Source organism: Hemicordylus capensis, chromosome 2 (genome assembly GCF_027244095.1).
Source record: "Hemicordylus capensis ecotype Gifberg chromosome 2, rHemCap1.1.pri, whole genome shotgun sequence".
NCBI classification, from domain to species: Eukaryota; Metazoa; Chordata; class Lepidosauria; order Squamata; family Cordylidae; genus Hemicordylus; species Hemicordylus capensis.
In genome coordinates this window covers 101862283-101886826 of record NC_069658.1, presented here as the reverse complement: position 1 = coordinate 101886826, position 24544 = coordinate 101862283, and the positions used below count along the sequence as shown (strand labels likewise).

At 42.4% G+C, this 24544-nt stretch overlaps 1 protein-coding gene across 2 annotated transcripts in view; it reads right to left on the bottom strand.

Annotated features, from left to right (window-relative positions):
- The window catches only part of LOC128347645 (guanine nucleotide-binding protein subunit alpha-14), a 67004-nt gene that overhangs the window by 23842 nt on the left and 18618 nt on the right, over positions 1–24544 (bottom strand). For both annotated transcript variants that reach the window (XM_053302576.1, XM_053302577.1), the window contains exon 2: positions 5056–5240. In XM_053302576.1, coding sequence (XP_053158551.1) covers positions 5056–5240 — 185 coding nt within the window. The remainder of the gene's footprint in view (positions 1–5055; positions 5241–24544) is intronic.

The window sequence follows — 24544 nt, the reverse complement described above, 5'->3', positions numbered from 1 at the left end:
GGATCATGCTGGAGTAAGCAAGTACAGCATACAAATTGGCTGTTGCTTTGGCAAGTTCTTGACTTGTGTAGTTTCACTTCAGATGCTGATACATCTGAACACTTTTCACAGAAGCAGCCCCACATAGAGAATATTGCCGGGAGGCCACTAGCCAATCAGGCCTTCCTCCCATGGTGGTGGCGGCGGCAGATGGAGCAGCTGCTGGGCCTGTCCGTCTGGCCCAGCAACCCTTGAGAACTGCAAGGTGTTTCAGCATCATGGACTCGCGACAATCTATTTCATCTGCACAGGTGCACTGGAGCACCTCACAGTTCTCAAGAGGTGCTGGGCCGGACGGACAGGCCGAGCGGCCACTCCATCCACCACCATGGGTGGGGGAAGCCTGCCTGGCTCTTCCCCCCAGCCACCACCCTCGGCCATGCACATCGCAGCTAAAATCATCATGGAAGAAAATCATTCCCACAGCGGGCCAGCTGCAGGGTGACAGCAGGAGGCCCCCCAAAGCAGGCTCTCTTTTTATGGGGAGGGCTTCACGGTGGGGGGCCTCACAGCAGGGGTGGTCCAAGCACCAAAACTACCTAGGTGTGCCACTGCTCATTAAAGAATGGTGGAGATATACTGATTAGGAATGTGCACGAAATAGACCTTGCATTTCGTTTCAAGCTCAAAACGAAACACAAAAAGGCCAAATTGGTTTGTTGAAAAAGTGGTCAATCCAGACGTTCTGATGAAACAAAACTCAAAATGTTTTGAGTGTTTTGGCCATAAGAGAACAATGGGCCAACTCAAAACACCACACTGTTCTCATAGGTGCTACCTACCAGCCAACCCACAAAAGAGATGGGCAAGCAGGCAATCTTTAACAAATTTTTAACCATAGGATCCTATGGGAGTTTTAAGGAAAGGTTAAAAATTGCCTGCTTGCCCATTTCTTTTGTTGGTTGGATGGTTGGTAGCATCCGTCATGCCCTACCACACAACCCACTTTGGTGTCCCTAGGAGCTACCCATGGGGAGCAGTGGGGTGTTTTTGGTTTTCCCATTGTTCCCTATAGCTGGAACAAGCTTCACTCACAGTGCTTACAAGTTTTGCATTGCAATTTGCAATTCATATTGAAACCCCGCCTTGAAAAACACTTCAGAAACACACAGTAAAAGGGAATCTGTCCCTCCCAACACAGAACACACATTTCAAACAATCCAGAATGGCTAATAAAATAATTATAATAACTGACCCAGAATCTGCTGCCAGCCATAGTGCCTGCACTGCAGTAACATCATTGACACAAGTTGCTCTCTCACACATAATTATGACTCATTACATTCCTAGCATTGCAACAACAGCTGCCACAGCAGGACCCTTACTTAGCAGCAAGTATAGCCATAAGCTCAACTAGAGTAATTTCAGCCACATTTTGACTGAGTACACCTTGCAATGCAGGTTGCAGAGCAGACCAGAGCAATGAGTGAAGCACAAGTTGGTCTCAAGGCCAGACATGGAGCTCATCACAGCAATCACCAAGAAATATTACAAAGAGAGAGAGAGAGAGAGAGAGAGAGAGAGAGAGAGAGAGAGAGAGAGAGCACTGCCACTCTCCATTTCTCGCAACAATACTATCTCACAAACAAAACAAACAACTCCTCAAGGAAGGCAGGCAACCAAGTTCTGAGATCCAGCAAAACCAGATAGTTACAGCAGCAATAACACAGCATATTAGTTCTGAGAAAACCACAAAATCAAACCTTCCTCCCTTCAGTCCTGTTGTATCCTCTACAACAGAAGCACAGTATAAGGGCTTTCTCTGCCTCCCACTCTATACATTTTGAAACTCCCTCCTTTTGGGTAGGGATGTACATGGACTGCCGTTTCAGCATTTTTTGGACAGGGGAATTAGGAACAAGAAAAAGAAGAACACCCACCCCATGCAGTTTCCTGCTGGGGTAGTGCATGGTCCAATAACCCCTGCATGGTGCCAGCATGCACACAGCATCTGTGCATGCATGGGTGCCATTTGCATGGTCAGCATGGTGTGCCTGACCATGCAAATGGTGCACACACATGTGCAGACCTCATGAGCATGCTGGTGCCACGCGAGGGTTATTGGAATGTGCGCCGCTCCCGCAGGAAGCTGCATGGGGTGGTGGAGAGCAGGTAAGGATCTGTTCTTTTTCTTAAAATTCCCAGTCCCCCTGCCTAAAAAGTGCTTGAACCACAGTTCAAACCGTGGTCCATTCACATCCCTACTTTTGGGTTCCCCTTCCCTCCCCCCAGCCAATGGGGGCCCAGTTGCCCATGACAACACTGGATTGATATGATAACAAGCCAAACAAGAAGCAAGGAGATCACAATTGGAAGCCAGTGACAGAAAACCAGTCAGCAAAGGAAACTGCCATGTACTGAGTCAGACCGTTGGGTATATGAAGCTCAGTATTGTCTTCACAGACTGGCAGTGGCTTCTCCAAGTTTACAGGCAGGCATCTCTCTCAGCCCTACACACAAGTATCACACAAGTATTAAAAAGAGAACACCCAGACTACTTGAGAGATTTGTTATTCACACTTAAAAAATGGAAGGTTGAACCGGATCTATTTAAAGGATCCTCCTCAGTTAAGCAGCTAAGGAAAACAATTTATGGAGAGATTCTAGAAGTGGGTTTCTTAAAACCTGATTTAGAACGTAAATGCTACAAACACCGCACTTCACAGTACTTGTTGCAACCCGATCACCCTATCGCTCTCTTTAAGGAGAAAAAAGTCCCTTTCCATTTATGGGAAACAAGGTGGCGCTTATACCATCAAGTACTACCACTTAATGTGGCTAAGCCATGGCTCCCAGAGGACCAGCAAGAATGCCCTAAAATCACCTGCAAACAGAAAGCTAGTGAGCTAGGTAAAACATTCAGGGAAACCCACTCACGTTTCTTAAAAGAGTGTGTGGTAGCCAAAAGAGCGTGGCAGGGAGTAAGCAAGCTGTTAGAGTGGCCTCATTTGGAAAAACAGACTTGGGAAGAACTAACCTCGGGTTTGAGCGATAGAACCTCTTTTCGAGGTCCCAGAAAGAAACCTTCAAGGATACGGGACGGAACAGGTGCCCTCATACTAGGGAATTGGAACGTTCCCCTTCTCGTAATCAGGTTAGTAAACCTGTATGTCATTTATGCAATGCTCCTGCATAGGAATAGGGAGGGAAGACGTGACCAAGAGGTTCACGTGGATGAGACAGTAAATCTCTTCTGGAAAAGTTTGTATGGTTATATGCAAAAAGACAAGAGTATCTCTTCTAAACAGCAATGGGACAAATTGTGGAAATGGACGTTGGACGTAAACCCCACCCCCCACCCCCGGTTACCTGATGTGCCTTGAAATCCCCTACCCCCGAGTTACAGTACTACCTGCATATACTTCATAACATTGTGGGTTTCCAAATCCTTGTGTGTAAATCTTTGTAGATATATCATGTACAAACAACCACTTTGTATATAATTGTGTTTTGGCAATGTACTGTATGCTTTGGTAGTTTGTTGGTTCAATAAAAAAAATCTTGTCCTATTAAAAAAAAAATCTTGTCCTATCTTGAAGAAGCCATGGAGGGAACTTGAAACCTTCTGCTTTTCCCGGAGTGGCTCTATCCCCTAAGGGGAATATCTTACAGTGCTCACACATCAAGTCTATCATTCATATGCAACCAGGGCAGACCCTGCTTAGCTAAGGGGACAAGTCATACTTGCTACCACAAGACCAGCTCTCCTCTGGTAAAGCTAGTTGGTTTTAGCCTCCTTATGATGTTGTGAATGTCAAGTCTGGGTTTTAAAAACAACTCTTTTGTTATGCTTGGTTTGTGAAGATGTATTGAAGCATTTTTAATACATTACTTTGACTATGGTGTGTTTGCTTTATGAGTTGGTGTAATTATCTTATTACATGTAGGATGTTATATATTTAGATATATCCTCCTGCATAAGAATGGTTATAAGAAATCAGAGATTACTGGTTCGAATCCCTGCTGGTATGTTTCCCAGACTATGGGAAACACCTATATCGGGCAGCAGCGATATAGGTAGATGCTGAAAGGCATCATCTCATACTGCACGGGAGGAGGAAATGGTAACCCCACCCCCCGTATCATACCAAAGAGAATCACGGGGCTCTGTGGGCACCAGGAGTCGAAACCGACGGCACACTTTACCTTTAGCCTATTTGGAAAGTATTGAATTGCATGCTCATATTATAAGGTTTTATACATGTGTCTGTGATTTGTTAAGATTGGTTTCTGTTTTGTCCCTTGAACATAATTTAATACAGCAATGCAGTCCAAATACAATTGTTTGGAGTTTTTTAAATTATTTGTGTTCTACTGCCCTTGACAAAAGATTTTTATCTGAAACACGCTGGGCCTGTTAAAGACTACCATGAGGCTACTGGGGAATTCCTCTCAATTTTTTGTCTCCTTGGGGATGCCTACAACATTCTATTTTGCTTTTGTTCTTCCACTGTTGCACATGAAACCCACCCTGTGATAATTGCTAATTCTTGTCAAAATGAACCTGAGGATACTCAAACTCTCTTGAACTTCAATTTAATCAAGATTCTGAAGATAGTTTAGGAACATCTCTCAGATTATTTTAATCAAGATTGAGAACAAAGTTGAGGGCTGCTCAACTTTTGCCCTTCTGCAGATGTTGGCCTACAACTCCCATAATCCCTGGCTATTGGCCACTGTGGCTGGGGATTCTGGGAGTTGTACTCCAAAAACAGCTGGGGGGGGGCTAAACTGAGCAGGCCTGAGTTAGATGGACCAATCTAGGCAGAGAGGAACAGAAGTCATTTGTGAAAGAAAGGAGGAGCTAGGGAAGGGATCATGTCATTCCACTACTGTTCCTGACCCCTTCATCATAAAGGGTGTCATCATTGGGCTCAGAGCGTTAACACTGACAGTCTTGAAGTCAGCAATTCTTGAAGTTTTTATGCTATAGAGTTTGTTTTGCTATTACTTTTTATGATTTAGAGAATGAACACTACTAGGTGACAGCAGGCTATGTTCTGTGGAGATTCCTACCTTATTCTCATCAGAGGAGTACAGTATTTGTAAAGTGTCCATGGCTCTGATCATTGATTGCATAGCAGTAAATATGTTTTGATAAACTAGTACTGTAAAGCTTTTCCGGTCTTCTTCTGTAAAGCCTGACCCATGAATAATCCTCATCTGCTTAATAAATGTACTCTTGCCACTTTCTCCTGTACCTGCAAGAAAAGACAGCAAGAAAGCAAAATGCAATTAATTAACCACAAAGGCACTGAGAGGTGTGGGTTTTCTGGGGTGGATGAGGAACTGAACTGCAATTGTTTTCTCATTTGCATAAACTTTTCCCCCTGATAATTTTCATGTGCATATTCTCCTGATGCCCTAAATAGATGGTGATCTGATTTGACATGTTATTTGACCTATCTATCTAGTAAAATAAAATCACAACATATTAACCATCCACACTGCATTTCAAGCAGTCAAGTGCTTACACTGAAATATAGGGGGAAATCAATTTAAAAAACAAAACTCAATGTGGTTTAAATGTTATATTGAAACACATTCAGCGGTTTAAATGAAAATAGTTTTTATTGAAACACTCATATCAATAAAACATATGTGCTTTTTCACACACGTCTAGGGATTAATAATCTGAAAAACATTAGTTACAATTTTGAAATTACAAGACTTGACTAATATTTCATTGGCACCCATTTATTGTTACAAATGTATTTTATGAAAGAAGGGCCAACAACCGGACTAGCATTTCATGCCATCTAACTGGCACCCTCACACTGATGCCAGTGTGAGTTCCAGACTACTGCTGCATGTCACCTGAGTGAGCGAAGCAGTGATTTTCAGTGTGTCTGCAAAATAAGTCCCTGAGGGCTGCACAACTTTCATTCGCATATTTTGGGGACACACCACGGGCTTCAGAAGGAAGCCTACTCAAGCAACAGCAGAGCAGTAGTCTAGATCCAATACTGCTAAATGTATGCAACAATAGTCCAGATGTCAGCCAACAAATTTTTAGAAATTTCTACAGGGGGGGGGGGGAGTATCCAATTTTTTTCTGGAACCTTTTCCATTTGGGACATTTTTCCATAGAAATTTTTCCATTCCACATCTCTGAAGACAAAGGATGCCAGTTAGACAGTACCTGTGAGAGCAAAATTAGGAAAGTTGTCTGAATCTCCCTTAGGGACAAGCAATATAGAAACCAGCAACAGCCACTGATGGGATGCTGTGCTGGGGTTGAACAGGGCCAGTTGCTCTCCCCCGCTGCTAAATGTAAGAGAATCACCACTTTCAAAAGATGCCTCTTTGTTCAATTAGTATTTACAATTTCCCAAACTACTACATTCACCATTTGTCAACATTACTATGTCATACATACTAGATAGTTCTCCATTTATTTCCTTAATTCAATATAAAAAGGCCACCTAATATGGAGTAATAATTCAATATTTACCACAGATCACCACTAGAGGTCATAAAATATCTCTATGCAAGAACACCAACACCAAGACAGATAAGACTTGAATTGCCTCTCTAAATCTATGCATTTCTGACACAGTCCTCAATTATTCAAGGAATTTAAACACTGAACATTTTGTCATGATCTGTCAGACTATATCTGATCATACTGGATATTTGAAAAGCATGTACAATAAAAAGCTTCAGTTTTCTCAGTTACTCTTTTACTTGTATACTTTGTAGAACAGAGACATCTAATCCTCCTATTTCTTATTTTGTCTCCAATATTCCTGCTTGCCTGTTCTTTTATGCTGGTTTATCCAGCAGCTGTACCAGTTCAACAGCCACAAGGTTTCTGGTTTGCTGCTAATTAGCAATGCTCTCTAGCTGGATCAGTAGAACTGAACTGACAGAAGCTTGAGGTTCTCACTGAAGTGATAAACTTGCATCTGGGCTGCACCACTTCAGGCTCCCTCCCCCCAACTGCATTATGAATTGATTTACCACTTCAGTGAGAATTAAAACCACATGAGGTTCTCTTACAGCGCTGCATTCTCTTTTGGCACTTACACCAAATGGGATGGGGAAGCTTTTATGAAAGCTAGGTTTCATCAAGAAAATGGTGTTCAAGTATAGTGACCTGTACAACAGATCTGGCATGCAGGGACTTTTTTGCTGGTCCCCACATAGGAATATTCTGCAGCGGGAGCCATGAAGAGCTCTAAGATTGCAGTCTGAAACCAACTGCAACTGGAGAAGAAAAGAGGATGGTATTTGTTTGGGACTGGCATGCACTCCATATGACCCACTGACTGAGTAGGGGCAGGGCCTATTTTATGGCCACTATCCCTGGTTAAAATTGTAGATCCCTTGATCTAGAAGTAACTAAATCGCTTTCATTAATATTTTAAATAACTAATTTTAATATAAAAGTGCACTGAAAATTTACCTCGGCCTCTGTATACCAAGTTGTGGTTGGTTCTGACCCACTGGCGCATTTGAGTAGTGCACCCAAGGTATAAACAAAACATGAATCGAAATCTCAGAAGAGAGATTTCAAGAGACACAAGAATGATAAGCAACAAGTTGGACAATGCCTACTTCAGGTTTACAGAGGCATGTCCATTACTGCAGCATCCAGAGGTAGTTTAGGGAAAGATGCCAAGTTTAAAAAACTCTTCTGAATCTGTCTTTCATTATTGTCATTTTAAAGATGTAGTTTATTACCAGAACATTTGGCCCCTGCCAGAATTTTTCCTATGGGTCGGCCTGAAAGAAATTAACATTTTAAATATGTTTGCTACTACAAATATGAATACAACAAATATTTATATACTGCTTTTCAACAAAAGTGCCCAAAGCAACTTAGATAGATAGATAGATAGATAGATAGATAGATAGATAGATAGATAGATAGAAAGAAAGAAGTCCCTGTCTCCAAAGGACTCACAATCTTAAAAAGAAAAACACAAGATAGACACCAGCAACAGCCAGTGGAGGGATGCTGTGCTGCGGGTGGATACAGATCCTTTTGGCATCAGTACATTTTATTCCATCATTTATTCTACTTTGATGTTTTCTAATAAAGCACACAAGCTGATGGGGAGACTTTGCTCCCCATAATCTGACTTAAAAGAGCATTTATAATCTTTGCATTGTTCATTCTGGTAATGGTGCTTTATAAGGATGCTGAAGTTCTCTGAATTCTTCCAACATAAAGAATACAGATTCTCTGCTAAAGCAGCAATAAAGGCCCTTTGTTTCTCCATTTCATAGGGATTTGGCTTATGATGAAATAAGGTTTTCATGACATTTCCTCGATGCAGCACTGTTTTAATGCCTTTTAATGAGTGGTAGCGCTTCCAGAAGATGCCTCAAGGCATGCAAGTATGTACTTATGGGAAAACTAAGCCCTACTGAGATAATGAGCTTTGCAATTGAACTGATCAGAAGAACAGATCTGATTTCTTACGTAAAAGTATCCACAAGGTTCTTTGCATTTATTTAGTTAAGAGGAGTACAACATTTAATAACTGGATCCCATTTCTATACACAGTCGTCCTGTATCCATTTGTGATCCCTCTCTAGCCAGTGGACAACTTGGATACCCTCTAGGATTGCAACACCCCCTCCCCCCCCAAAAAAAAAGTAGTGGGGAGAGACAACTGATCACTGCTTGGCTCACTAAGTGACTTTGTGTCAGTCACTTCCTTCTCTCATTATAATCTACCATACATGGCTGTTGTAAAGATAAAATGTAGTGGACCCTGTATTCTACCTTGAATTCTTTCTAAGGAGGACAGGAGAAAAATGTAGTATGCATTTATTACATTTGTAGGCCAATTTCACTAACACTTTTTGAGCAGTCATGAGTGCTAGTTACAGCTGGAGAAGGAGGAAACAAGCCATAGATAGGCACACTGTGGGCAACCTGCCCTTCCTTTACCCCAATTATTGGTCCCCACTTGTCAGCAAACCCCACATATCAGCACAGGGCACCCCTGTGCAGCTTCTGGGATTCAAAACTGCAGCACTGCCAACAATTACCCTGCCTCCGGGATGATATTCCATGCATATTTCCTGATGATATAGAATATGGCATTGATAAACTGTAAACACTCTACTTATTTTGCATATTTGTACACCGCCCCAAACTCGCATCTCTTGGCAGTTTACAACAAATGTTAAACACAATCAAAGCCTTAACACAGTTTAAAAATAAATTCAGAATTTACAAATCTAATTTTGTCTAGGAAGGTACTGCTTTGAAAGTAAATTGCACAACATTAAACATCTATATATTTAATTCTCTTATGGCCGACTGTGTAGGGAACTGCGTCCGGATGCATCTGGATGCCTGGTGGAACTCTTGCGAGGTCCTATGAGAGTTCCAAACATTGCCTTGGGAGGGAACGGCAGCAAGGGAGGCAGGCACGGAGTCGGGGGGGGGGAGAAGGAGAAAGGAGGAAAACTGAAGGGGAATCGGCACAGCAGAGCCGGGGGAAAGGAGGAAGAAAGGAGGAAACCGGACCTCAGAGAGGGTGGCAAAACAACGGACACCCGCCGTCAAGGAGCAGGAGGAAAATCAGTGGTGGAGGACAACAGGAAGGAAGAGAAGGCAGAAGGGGCAGGGGGAGAGGAGGCTGGGGGGAGAAGAGGCTGAGGCAGAAGGGGGAGGGGGCAGAAGGTGGGGGGAGTGTACTGCCACACAGATGCTCTGTGCGGGTTCAGCTAGTTGTTTTATATTGTTATATATAATTTTGCAATGAAGAGAGTATTTCCATAGGAAATCTGTTTCTGCATGAGTCTGCTTTTAAAAAGTCAAGAGTGCAGGGTTAAGAGAAAGGATGGGGTGGAGGCTGAGCACAGGGAAGAATTTCAGGAGTCACTGAAAAAGAGAAGAAGCCAAACAAAGTACCACCCAGAATCAAGCAGCAGGGGGTATCAAAGGATTTAGCAACAACTACAGCTCAACCACATCAGTAGTATATAGGGCAATGCTGCATTTACTGAGAGAGACTAAAAACAGCATCACTATGTACAGAACTTGCCTGGAACATGAATGATTTTTAAAAGATCATTTATTTCATTCCTGCATTTTAAAAAAGAACATAAATAAACTGTGTGCAATTTCTTATGGCAGTTTGTCTTTAAAGTTGGTACCAATCCTTTCTGATATATAACCCCTCAAAGATGTCTCACAAATACTGAAAACAATACAGGTCAAATATATCTGAAACCAACATTCTCCGCTCCCTGCCCCACTGCCTCCTTCTCTGGGGAAAAAAATATATATCTCCTGTATAAAAATTGTTGTTCTGTTCCTCCTATATAAAAAAAATAATGTCCATCAATAACTGATGTCATTTTACTGAAAAATTGGGTGTTTTAAACAGAAACATTCCTAAATATTTTATCAAATGCTATATGTACTCTCAGTTGAACTTAAAAAACCAACCACTTTCCTTATCTCCAGGGAACACACTATAGCTTCCTCTTCATCCCTGTGTATAATTTTGTTACGATCTCAGCACACACACACACAATGGTTATATTTATTTTTCTTCTAACAAAGTAAACCAGCTACTGTAGGAAGTTGATGCAGTAATAATTCTCTTCCTTTTTGTATTAGATAAGATCTGAAAGGAAAAGTGCATTACCTTGATGACCTGAAACCTATTACTGCATGTAATGCTATCAAGCATTCCTTATTCAAAGATTCAAAAGTTAATCCAGAAGATCACATAAAACCACTTATTTCAGAATACGCCACCAGAAAAATTACTCCGGAAAAACATGGGTACACTTTTTTTTTTAACATTTAAAAAACAACCCTCCGAGATTATCCTATACATATATAAATGGGGTTCTCTGAAGCTAAAATCAGAAATACATTTTGAAGCACTTAAATTATCACTCAGGAATCTTTCCCCACTTCATGACCACTGCCCAAAAGTTACGCTTTGCCTGTTTTAAATGCTGCCATATCCCCTCATACCCTCTTACTCCAGATGGTGGTCAATACTGCCCATCAACAAGACTCTGATGCAATCCTATCATGTTTGCAACAGTTCAAAAGTGTCTCACCACCATTATCTTCATCAACCCCACTGGTGGTCTCTCCAGTGAAACTGACATAGTCAAGGAAAAATATGTTCAGGATAACTGGTTCCTCTCCACCCTGTCATAGGAACATAGGAAGCTGCCATATACTGAGTCAGACCATTGGTCTATCTAGCTCAGTATTGTCTTCACAGACTGGCAGCAGCTTCTCCAAGGTTGCAGGCAGGAATCTCTCTCAGCCCTATCTTGGAGAAGCCAGGGAGGGAACTTGAAACCTTCTGCTCTTCCCAGAGCGGCTTCATCCCCTGAGGGGAATATCTTGCAGTGCTCACACATCAAGTCTCCCATTCAGATGCAACCAGGGCAGACTCTGCTTAGCTATGGGGACAAGTCATGCTTGCTACCACAAGACCAGCTCTCCTCTCCTGTCCTTTGAAAGAAGCCTATGGATGTGCACTGGAAAATATAATAATTTAATGTTTAAGAAAAACTGAGGAAGCATCAGTTAAATTGACAAAACTCCCCACACCCAATACTATCAGTCTTCTAAGGACCAGAGGGGATATTGGCACACTTGCGCACACACACACACACACACACACACACACACACACACAGGTACACTACTTGCATGTACACCTATGCTTTGAGCCCAAAATGGAGAAATTACTTGAAACCAAATTTACAAGCATGAATAACAAACAGATTGCAGTCTGGAGAGCGGCAAGGCAATGTCAGAGTACCTCAGACCACCAAATAGATTCGGAGACAAGGCTTTCAAAAATAAAAATAATTTTATTTTAAAAAGCAGAGATAGTTGCCACACCTAAATGTGGTAGTTGGCAACCTTAGTGCAATCTTCTTTGCGCAGGGAATGAAAACAACTCTCAGGTTGGGGAGGGGTAAGAAAGAAAGAGGAGGCTCTAATTGCCTGGCAGTTTGGAGTGTGGGCAGAAGAGGGAAAGTGGAATAAAGAGGGAATAAGAGCAGTGTTAATACTTGTCCTTAATCTGCTGGCTTCTGAGTAAAGCAAAAGGTGCCGGATTGGTACTAAGTTTCAAGACAAAGGCACTCCACATGCCATCAGCCAGCAAAGGAACAATGGGGTTTCCAAAGCAGTCAGATATGGGGCGGGGATGCCCAAAGCAAGCCCACACAAAGAGCAGCCCGGCCTCAGCAATTCTGGACTCTACATTTCAGGGTTCCAACTATAGCCAATAGCTAATCTAGCACAACAGCACATTCAATTTTCCAGGGAATTGGGGTAAACGACGGCAAGATCTCAACCATGCAAGTCCACATGAGGGGGGACAAAGAGAAATAGGGTCTGCTTGGAGATTTAAGGAGGCAGAGTGGCATAAATCTTGTGAGTGTACCTTAAGAGACTCTGAGATAAAGGTCACCAACTAGGTGGCTTCTCAAGGCTGGTGTCTCATGTCCAGAAAATACAATACTAGAGTCTAAAGTTAAAAACTATTTAGATGATTTTCCTGTAATCTTTCCTAATGGGCTGTAAAAAAGGGAAACTAAAAGTACAAAAGAGATAATGGGGGATGTTCTTTGTCATATAGATCCCAAGACAAAGGACTGCCAAATCCAAATAGCTGCCTGGAAGCTTGCTTTGTAGGGTGGAGATGTTCAAGCTCCTTGGAACCATATTTTGTTCAAGACCCATTGTTTGCTTTGGGACTTCATTAAGAATCTGGGGAATTCAGGATGGATGTGTCAGGATGCTTCGCACTGACTTCGATTTGCAGGGCATAGCTATTTAGCCCAAATGAAGGCCAGTTTTCCCCGTGACACCACACATTTGTCCATGTCCCCAACATGCTTAGTCCTGCATAGGTCATAAGCCAAAGTTTCCAGGATGAAGCGGGTAGTGAAGATGTGCTGCAAGAAGACTGAAATGTGATTGCAAATCTGAATTTCTGTATCAGAGAGAGGTTTAATGTAGTTTCTCCCTGATGAACTAATTTACTATATGCAGGGAGCTTTTTATATGAAAGAAAATTCAAACGTTTGCTCTCTCATAATATTTGAGGGCAATATAGCTTTGCACCCACCACCATCTGAAGTCTGGATACGGTCCAGAATTCTACTGCATCCATCTACCTCCTCATTCTGCACAATATGTAAGTCAGCTCTGATGAGAACATTTAGGTGGTTCTATAGACTCTAGTCTCATGCCATTTTTCTCAGCGATACTGTTTTTTGGATGGATAAAACATCCATCTTGGGCTTTATAAGAAAAGACTCAGTACTAGGTCAATAAAGGACAGGAAACAGAGGGTAGGCATAAATGGAGAGTTTTCACAATGGAGGGAAGTAAGAAGTAGGGTCCATCTGTTCTGGGACTGGTGCTTTTTAATTTTTTCATAAATGATCTAGAAGTTGGGGTAAGCAGCAAGGTGGCCAGATTTACAGATGATACCAAACTATTTAGGGCAGTGAAATCCAAAACAGATTGTGAGGAGCTCCAAAAAGGTCATTCCAAACTGGGTGCGTAGGCGACAAAGTGGCAAATGCAGTTCAGTGTTGGCAAGTGTAAAGTGATGCACACTGGGATGAAAAACCCCAACTTCAAGAATACGCTGATGGGATCTGAGCTGTTGGTGACTGACCAGGAGAGGGATCTTGGGGTCATGGTGGACAGCTCGTTGAAAGTGTCGACTCAATGTGTGGCAGCTGTGAAAACGGCCAGTTCCATACTAGGGATCATTTGGAAGGGAATGGAAAATAAATCTGCTAGTATTATAATGCCCGGATACAAAACTATGGTGCGGCAACACCTGGAGTACTGCATACAATTCTGGTCACCACATCTAAAAAACGACATTGTAGAACTGGAAAAGATGCAGAAGAGGGCAACCAAGATGAACAGGGGTCTAGAACACCTTCCTTATGAGGCAAGGCTACAACACCTGGGGCTTCTTAGTTTAGAAAAAAGACAACTGTGGTGAGACATGATAGAGGTATATAAAATCATGCATGGTGTAGAGAAAGTGGCTAGAGAGAAATTTCTCTCACACACATAACACTAGAACCAGGGGTCACCCCCTGAAATTGGTTGCCAAGCAATTTAGGACCAACAAACAGAAGTACTTTTTTACAAAACGCATAATCAACTTGTGGAATTCTCTGCCACAAGATGTGGTGTTGGCTACTAGTTTGGATGGCTTTAGGGAGGGTTTGGATAACTTCATGGAGGAGAGGTCTATCAACAGCTACTAATCTGAGGGCTACAGGCCACTTCCAGTCTCAAAAGGCAGGATGCCTCTGCATACCAGTTGCAGGGGAGTAACAGCAGGACAGAGGGCATGCCCTCAGGTCCTGCCTGTAGGTGTCCAGCAGAATCTGGAGGACCACTGTGTGGAACAGGTGGGCCTTGGGCCTGATCCAGCAGGGCTGTTCTTATGTTCTTAAAGCTTTCAGTTACAATGCAGATCCAAGTAAGGGACAGGGATGGTTGATGATGATAATCTCTGAAAAGCCAGGAGAACAGCACAAGTCAAAGGAAGTTCAAAATGCATACTTGTGTATTAGGTTCCCATTGTATTGGGGCAGGTCTTGCTATTTTTTCCACTTATAATATACTCTTTCAAAGCTATTTTTCATATCATTTCCATACAGGTAAGGCTGTATTTTCTTTATCTCCTGTATTAACTAATAAGCCAATATATGCAGAGTTGGGTGTACAAAATTCACATCTCTATCAAATACAGGCAATGCCTACCAATTTGCATAAGGAGATATTAGGAATAGTTAACGTAAGTTGGATTTGAAATATCCCCTTTATAAGTAATTCCGATCTAGCAAAAGAGTGAATAATCAAACAAAAAATGAAGGCAGTCAGAGCCCCTGCTAAGTTGGCAAAGAGGCAACTTTTAACGTGGTGATTCTCTTTATTTAGCGGGGGGAGAGTAACTGGCCCCATTCACCCCCAAACTGGCCCTATTCACCCCCAGCACAGTACCTCCAGTGACTGTTCCTGGTATCTATCTTATGTTTCTTTTTAGATTGTGAGCTCTTTGGGGACAGGGTTCCATCTTATTTGTTTGTTATTTCTCTGTGTAAACTGCCCTGAGCCATTTTTGGAAGGGTGGTATAGAAATTGAATAAACAATGACAATAACAACAATAACAATCTAGTCTGAGCCTTTCCAAGTCTTTCTCAATACTAACAGTGGTGGACATCCTGACTAAGGGAGCCAGCGTGGTGTAGTGGTTAGAGTGCTTGACTAGGACCGGGGAGACCTGAGTTCAAATCCCCATTCAGCCATAAAACTAGCTGGATGACTCTGGGCCAGTCACTTCTCTCTCAGCCTAACCTACTTCACAGGGTTGTTGTAAAAGAGAAACTCAAGTATGTAGTACACCGCTTTGGGCTCCTTGGAGGAAGAGCGGGATATAAATGTAATAATAATGATGATGATGATGATGAAGCACTGGTGCCTCTGGAGAGTTCCAGATTAATACAGTACTGGTGCTAGTGTGCATGGAGGGTACTTTCAACTACACACACACACACACACACACACCACCTTCCCCCTGGACAGCCTCTGTGTCATCAAAAATAAAAATCCGCCAAGGGCTGTGCAGCCCTCAGGTGCATATTTTCAGGTGGCACAGAGGGCTTCCAGGGGGAGGGGAGGCCATCAAAAATCACCCCTTCCTTGGTTCACTGGTGCACCAAGTCTGTACGTGCTGTTATTCTACTCCTCTTGCTGCACCAGTGCTTCCTTGCTCTAGATATCAGCCACTGTATTTCAGGTAAAATACATGCTATAAGACAGACTGTTGAGGATACACATCCCCATCTCATGCAATGCAGAAACATTACCTTATATTGATGTACACAACATGATTTGGCTACCAGTTTGTTTCTGGGCACAATTCAAGGTGCTGGTGATGGTCTTTAAAACTCTCAAAAGTTTGGGGTAAAATTCTTGAAAATTGCCTTCTTGCATATACTGTCTGTCTGTCCCATAAGATCTTTTAGATAAGCCTTATTGCATTTTCCTTTAGAGGCTTGTTTGGCAATCTCATGAGAAAGGACCTTCTCTACAGTGTCCCCACCTTATGGAGCTCCCTGTCATGCAAGATCCACTTGTCCCCTCCCTACCTGTATTTTAACATTGATCAAGGATCTCTCTTTTCTGGTTGGCCTTCCCCAGTGTCTTTTATACAAGAGCTTGACAAATGCCAGCCACCAGGGAGCCATGGCACCTAGAAATTTAACCATGGCACCTAGATATTCAGAGTCCTAGGTAGCCCGGTTTCTGTTCTACATATATTACTTGTAAAGGAGATAAAGAGAAGTCCTCTGCAATGCCTATTACTGAGTTTGGTAATTTTATCAAGTGTCATCATCTGGCTCCCAAGTTTTTGGACTGGCACCTAGATCAAAAGAAAATATGTCAAGGCCCATCTTAGACATTTGTAAACCCTTAAAAAGATTTAAAATGTATTATCACCCTGTGTTTTATTTACATTGTACATCATGAAACTGTTCCGTTGCTATTTTTTTTAATTAGATCTTGTTGTGAATCACCTTGAGTTCATTAGGAGAAAGGCAAGGTATAAATCCTTAAAATAAAATAAAAAGGTTGGATGTGTACTAGCCCCTTCCAATCTGCATTTATTGTTCCCAATCCAGCAAGAGAATCCATGCACACAATCTTCCACCAAGCATGCATCCCCACTGCTGTACTGGGACACGTATTTACAACCCATGGAAAGGCCTGAATATCACAAAATTCTGCTCCAAAGAAACTGATATTAATCCAAAATGCACATCACCTCCTAAATGTAGCAATTACGGCTAAAACGGAAGACTAATTCCCAATGTTATCTTGAATATGAGCCAAGGAAAGAAGAGTCTAAGGAAAAGGAAATGAGAATGTGCATTAGTTTGCAGAGACAGAATATCTATTTTATCCTACCCTTCCTCCAAGGAGATCAGGGAAGTGTACAGCATTCTGCTTCCCCCTATTTTATCTACCCAACAACCTAGTGAGACAAGTTATACTGAGAGCAGAGACTGGTTCAAGTGTGCATCAGGGCTGAATAGGGACATGAACCCTGGTCTCCATGGTTCAACCCAAAACTCTGTCCAATGTACCACAGAACATTGTAGTACCACCATACAGGAAAACCTCTGGTACTAAAAGCCATGCATGCATAAAAACAATGTGCTAACATTGAAAGTCACCAAAAATCTGGAAACAAGAATAAATAAAAATCAACTTTTAATGAAACGCAAATTGAACAAGAGCAATTAAGTTTTACAAAGAGAAGAACTAAATGAAAATTTAAGGCAAGATAAAATGTTGTCCCGAAATGGGGCTGCCACAACAGCAGCCCTGTGTGGCCAGTGCCTGCACATTCCTTCTAACAACAGGGTCTAAGCAACCATTGCCAAGTGTGTGTAATGTTGGGAAGGAGACAGTTAAGGAGGTTGTGGCGGAAGGGAGAGGAAAAGAGGAAGAAGGCAGAAGGGATCGGGTGAGAAGAGAAAAGCCATTGTATTGGTGAGCCATTAGGAGACCAGCATGGGACAGAATGGCTGTGAGGAGCAGGTAGGAGTGGGAGGCCTGCCACGCAAGCATCTAACAGACTCTAGTGTTGAAGATTTCAAACTGCTGCTCTGCACCAACTGGAACACTGGGTGTGGATACTATTGAGCTGGATACAGAGGTCAAAAGGAGGGGTACATTTGGCATTAAGGGGAAGGAAACTTTTGTAAAGAAAGTCTCAAAATATAAAGAAAACCTTTTCCATATTAGCGTTTGAATCTGTAATCACTTCTCAGATTCCTTTTAAAGAACCTGACCAGTGTTTTCTTTCTTCCTTTATTAACACTCTCAGTGAATTCAATATTGTACATTTTTGGCATGCTAGTGGGAGGTTTAATTTGCCTGTCACTATTTGTCCTTTCTGGAATCTCCACCCATCTTAGAGGGGCAAGTCACCATTCTAACTCCCATCTGCATCTGCATATGTATTGTCATACATTTTTCCATGTTGTTTGAACTGGTTTTCCTTCATTCTCTTTAAGCTTCTCTGCTGGCTCCGAGATGCAATTTTGCAGAAGGTTCATGCCCATTATCAAAGGAGGGTCTTTACTCTCTTCTGCCACCACCATACAGCCTTAGTAAATAAAGTGTGCCGTTGAGTCGGTGTTGACTCCTGGTGACCACAGAGCCCTGTGGTTGTCTTTGGTAGAATACAGGAGGGTTTACCATGGCCATCTCCCACGCAGTGCGAGCTGATGCCTTTCAGCATCTTTCCTATATTGCTGCTGCCCGATATAGGTGTTTCCATAGTCTGGGAAACATACCAGCAGGGAGTCGAACCGGCAACCTCTCATTTGCTAGTCATTTCCCTGCTGTGCCATTAGGGAAAGCAGCCTTAGGGAAACCATTTGTTTCCTTAAACATTCCATTTCATTTTCCACATGCCCTACCTGAGCAATTTCCTAATTATTTCCTCCTATTAAAGAAGTTCAACCCTCTGAAAGATTTCTAAGTTCTTCTCAATCTAATTGGGCAAAAATGTTCTTAACTGGATTGTGGATAGTTGTGAACCACTGTCCAGTAAAGCAGGCAATGTGATCTCCCCAAACTTTACTAGGACTATCAGTTGTTTCCCTATCAACCTTTTCTCTAATTCCTTTGTGGACCATGCACCTTGGTTCTGCCCCGGTATTCCCCCGTTGAATCCAAGGCTGGAGAGCTCAGCTGTGCTCTGAACTGTCAAGCCAAGTGTCCTGGCTGTTTACATCACCAACAAATGGAGTGTCCATCCTCATCCCATTTGTAATTCATTGAGACTCCCAGTGTCTCTCCCATAGCCCCCTCCCCTTTGACATCAATTCTCCTCCTGTAGCTCTGATGCTAACTCCTTTAAATTTTCAATTAACTCCATCATATCTAAATTCCCTATCTCAGTCCATTCTTCCTTTTCCTTGCTCGGTGCTTGGGGGCCCTCAGCTTCCTACCTTGTCATATTATGTTGAGATTCCTGTTTCCACAGTTGTAAAGCCAACTGCCTGAAATGCCCAAAACTTTCTCCTGGATGTTGGATTCACTGTAACCACAATTCCATGCTTAGGGGTCTCTCTCTCATTCTCTCAATGAACATGTGTCTTAGTTTTGTTAGGGGCACCCCAACATATTAGACCCAGAGGTACCAGCCCAGAAGTATATGGAATTCAGGCCTGTGTCTGATTTCATTTTATATTAAGAGTTCAATTAAATGCCTGGGCTCAGGGTGAATTGACACCCCAGATCTCAACTGGTCTGTGAGGGAAGAGGTGATCCAGCATTGTACTGTGAAATGGGTACTCAAGGAAGCACAAAAGCCAGGCCAGAACAATCCAAATGCTAAAATCTAACCCATTATCAGATAATGTCTGTGGGAGAGGCCAGAGGCTGATCTCCCCTTTCCTGTTGCAAGAGATCTATGTTAATCTTTGTCAATGATTGCTCTGCTATACTCAATTGCTCTCTATAGAAATTCAACATAGGTAAATGAGCACAAAGAAAACACCTATAGACTATAATTCTTACTTTACTAACACCTTTACACCTCATGGAATCAGGCTAGCAAATCTGGGACAAGGGAAGATGCCCATTTGCAGCTCAGAGATGTAGATTTGCCTCGGGCAATGTCCCCTCCTCAAGATAGCAGCTAACAGAAGATGAGATCAGATCTCTCTGGACTGGCCAATATCCTGAATAATTAAAAGACATTATCCAGAAGGTAACAGCATTGTCACCCTTTTAGGGACCCAGGAAAAGATGAGGAGATTTGAATAGACTCTATGAGAGATCAAAGGAAAATACAACCATAAAGAATAAGGCTTACTGGACAGAGAACTATTAGTCTTGTGCCTACAAGCAGTCTTGTGCCTACAAGCAAGATCTGCTCACGAGCAATCCCAGAGTTTGCTGCTAAGCCGCGGGGCAACAAGCAGGAACTCTGTCCATGGACAGGAGCTGTCTGTGACTTCCACTGCGCAGTGAGAAGTCTAGACTTCCCCAGCCATGGGACCTTCACTCTCTGCCTCGCTCTGAGCAAACTGTCTGCTTGACCACCAGAAGCCAGACCACCGCTCCCAAGTTGCTGTACCCAGCTAAAGCCTCTCTCCTTCAGCTGAAAGATCCACCGTTCTCAAGCCTCTGATCCTGGTAATATGCTGCCTCCACAAGCCTTGGATACCTCCATCCTTTCCCCTTCTTCTCCTTTCCCCTCGTCCCTCTACTAATTCCTGATCTACCCAAACCATGCCAGCCCTCAGCCTTCCTTAACCCCCCCCCCCGCTTTTTCCATCTATATCTGAATTGTATTAGGCTCTAGGAAGATTTAATACACACACACACGTTAGTTAGGAACACTGGGTGAATATTGTTGCTGGCTAGGGTTGAAATACTGTTAGTAATATTGATAGAATGTTGTGCTTTCTGCTCAGCTAGATTGATGTTGTTATTCTTTTATACTCAATAAAGCCCATTGAATCATTTAGGATTGGTTTGACCTCCTTTCTTCCTTGCGCCCAGATCCTACATGGTCACTATATAAAAGAACTTGGTGACACTCATGAGACAGGCCTAATTTTGTATGCTAGCTAATGAGCATATTTAGTATACAAATCAGGCCTGGACCACAACAGTTTCTCTACTACATTCTCCAGACTATCAGGCTCTAATAGTTCAATAACTCTGGCCTGTTCCTCCGGCCTAAGAATAAAGTGATGTATGCAAACCCCTGCTTGGGGTGTGGGGTGGAGGCTGGCCTTGTACATGAATGAGAATTCTGGGGAAACACAGTGCTCAGGTTCCTAAAAATCAGCTCAACTGGTGCCTTCTGTTCTGGTGCCCTGGCCCTTATCTCTGTCCTGCCTGGCCCCTCCAGCTGTCCCAGAACAATTTCTGCTTTATGTTCTTCAGGAATCTTATATAGTTTCAGCACCTTTTCCATTTTCTCTTTAAAATCTGCTAATGTATTGCCCTGCCCTAGCTCTCCAGAATAACAGGGAAATCATGGGGTACCAGCACAATATAATGGCATATGAAGTGCCATATAATTCTGCCTTTGGGAGTTGGGGCATCCTCTACATCCATGCTTGCTGGACTCACAACTGTCTTCTCTCAGATCCTGTTTGTGACACCAAAAGAATGTGGCAGATGGAAGCCACAGGTTCATTAAGAGGAATTTGAGAAGCAGTTAGAGCTCATATGGAAAAGGTTTCTTTAAATTTTGAAACTAACATTTACAGAAATTCCCTTCTACTTAACACCAAATATACTCCGCTCTTTGATCTCAGTATCCAGTTCAACAGTATCCACACCCAGTGTTCCAGCTGGTACAGAGCAGCAGTTTGAAATGTTCAACACCAGCGTCTGTTAGATACTTGCATGGCAGGCCTCCTGCTCCTCACAGCTATTCTGTCCCACGCTGGTTTCCTGATGGCTCACCTACACAATGGCTCTTCTCTTCTCCCCCATCCCTTCTTCCTCTTCTTTTCTCCCTTCCTCCCCAACCTCCTTAACTGCATCCTTCCCAAGATTCCACACTCTTGACAATGGTTGTTTAGAGCCTGGCTACTCCCTCTGACGTAAGTCATGTATCTCTTCGTTGTTTTCCATTAGTCCGTCCTCGGATTAACTTCGGAAGTATGTAATGCATTCACATTAAAAGGAACAACATAAACACTTGCCACAAATGGTCCAAACATCAAAACAAAAACACATTGTAGCAAAATGGAAAATATTAAACATACATTTTAACATTCTTCAATCCACCTTAATGGAAGCTTAGCTTTAGTTGTTCTGAGATATTCACTGTTTTCCTGGACTCCAAATAGAACTCTGACCAAGTTCCAGATCCCCCTATCCCCAATAATATTTAGACATGTTTCCTTACTCCACCAAGAGTTACCAATGATGTGAAGTAGGGGTAGTGAACTGCATAACAGGATGATTATACAGCCTTTATGATCCTATTTACTACTACTACTACTACTACTACTACTACTACTTCTTCTTCTTCTTCTTCTTCTTCTTCTTCTTCTTCTTCTTCTTCTTCTTCTTATTCTTATTATTATTATTATTATTATTATTATTATTATTTTAATTTGTACACCACCCCAAACTTTCATCTCTGGGCGGATTAACAATTAAAAGGAATTTGGTTCAACACTCACACAATCTGTATCCAGTGCACATAGCTACAGATCTGACACAGGTGGAGTTCCAAGTTGTGTTGAACACAGGTACAGTGCACCTGTACAAACCAAGCAGTTGAGTAACCTGTACCCAGGTTCACTTTTATAATAAAAGTAGCTTCAGTCATTAACATAAAACCATCTACATACAACATAAGCCCTATCTACACATCATGCTTACTCACACATTTTGTATGCAGGGTACACAGGTACAGATATTCATGTTCAGATATTCATATTCTGTTGAACACAAGTACAGCATTACATTTCTTATTTGTAACCTTCATTTGAGGGGGTGACTTCTAAAGTGAATGCAGGCACAGTCATCCACACACAAAACATACATGTGCACAGATATCTGAACACTGGTACAGCACAACGTCTGAATAGGGCTCATAACTATGGCTAATGTTACAGGGGGAAGGGGCAGAACATACCAAGGACTGCCATCTTCACATATGAAGAAACATGGAACAAACATGCTCAGGTTTTTATACACAAACTCTGGTCAGGCAAGATGGCAGAGTAGCATGGCTAGAAGCACAATCTCTGAATGAGAGCTGTTGAACCAGCAGAATGTCTGGTGCAAACTGAGGGCGTAGCCAGTGATAATCCCATCCTTTCCTGAATCCTTACTCCATAGGAGGCATCCTAGTAGCCAGCCTCCTTGTCTTCCCAAGTAGGCACTTTGGGAGGGAAGCCCTGAGCAGCCAGGTGAGCACTCCTCCTTCAGAACTGGAGCTCTGCCCTCGTGCAGCATCACCTCTCCTCCTGGGGATTTGGCTGCAATGGAGAGGGTTGTAAACGAGGAGGTGCCTTGCTGGGCGGATTGAGGTATGCAGTATTCCAGGGCTCTTCTTAGGGGGTGACTAGCTCCAGCCCTGAAGGATCAAGGTGGGAGGGCATTATTAGGCCCAAGGTTACAGTCTGGAGTGAGCTGCTCCTCCTCTTATGGAGTCTCCTCTGCATCAATATCCAGACAAATCCCGACACATACACTGGATGTTTGGTGTCTCTCATTCTATAGTGCTTTTTAGCACAATAATTATTGGAAGGTATAGTAGGGGTGAGGGTGGGAATTGCTGTTCTTTATTAACAAAACTGGGACAATGCTACAATGCTCTATCTGCAGTATTTAAAAGTCTCACGCTGCTAATCCAACAGTAGGATGCAAGATTTTTTTTTTTTTTTTGCATTCTGCTGCTTGTCCACCAACTGATGCTGGCTGAATGAAATTCAGTGCACAAACCTGACATTTTTAACATTCTTCCCTTAAGTACATTAAGCATTTATATATGATCCAAATTTGACTTTTAAATGACATTTATGTCAAACAAGAGGGCTAACAGGATAGCCTATTTTGTTTAGGGAAATTTGATTCTTTCCTTTGATACCAATGATCTGAAAGCAGATATGAAATCAAAGTTATGTCAGCATTGAACAAGAAACAATATATGCTATTTAGCAGGGATTTCCTAATTTTTTATTAACAAACAACACTTCCAGAACAGGATATTATGATAATCAAACTTTAGTTTACTTATTAAAAAGACTACAATGAGTTTGTTACCTCCTTTCAAAGATTTTAATGTTCCATGTATAATTCCTATGGAAATCAAGGGAGAACTGATCAACACTATTTGAATGTTAGATAATGCAGAGGAGAGCTGGTCTTGTGGTAGCAAGCATGACTTGTCCCCATAGCTAAGCAGGGTCTGCCCTGCTTGCATATGAATGGGAGACTTGATGTGTGAGCACTGCAAGATATTCCCCTCAGGGGATGAAGCCACTCTGGGAAGAGCAGAAGGTTTCAAGTTCCCTCCATGGCTTCTCCAAGATAGGACAAGATTTATTTATTTTTTTAAAATAGGACAAGATTTTTTAATTGAACCAACAAACTACCAAAGCATACAGTACGTTGCCAAAACACAATTATATACAAAGTGGTTGTTTGTACATGATATATCTACAAAGATTTACACACAAGGATTTGGAAACCCACAATGTTATGAAGTATATGCAGGTAGTACTGTAACTTGGGGGTGGGGGATTTCAAGGCACATCAGGTAATTGTGGGGGGGGGGGTTACGTCCGACGTCCATTTCCACAATTTGTCCCATTGCTGTTTAGAAAAGATACTCTTGTCTTTTTGCACATAACCATACAAACTTTTCCAGAAGAGATTTACTGTCTCATCCACGTGAACCTCTTGGTCACGTCTTCCCTCCCTATTCCTATGCAGGAGCACTGCATAAA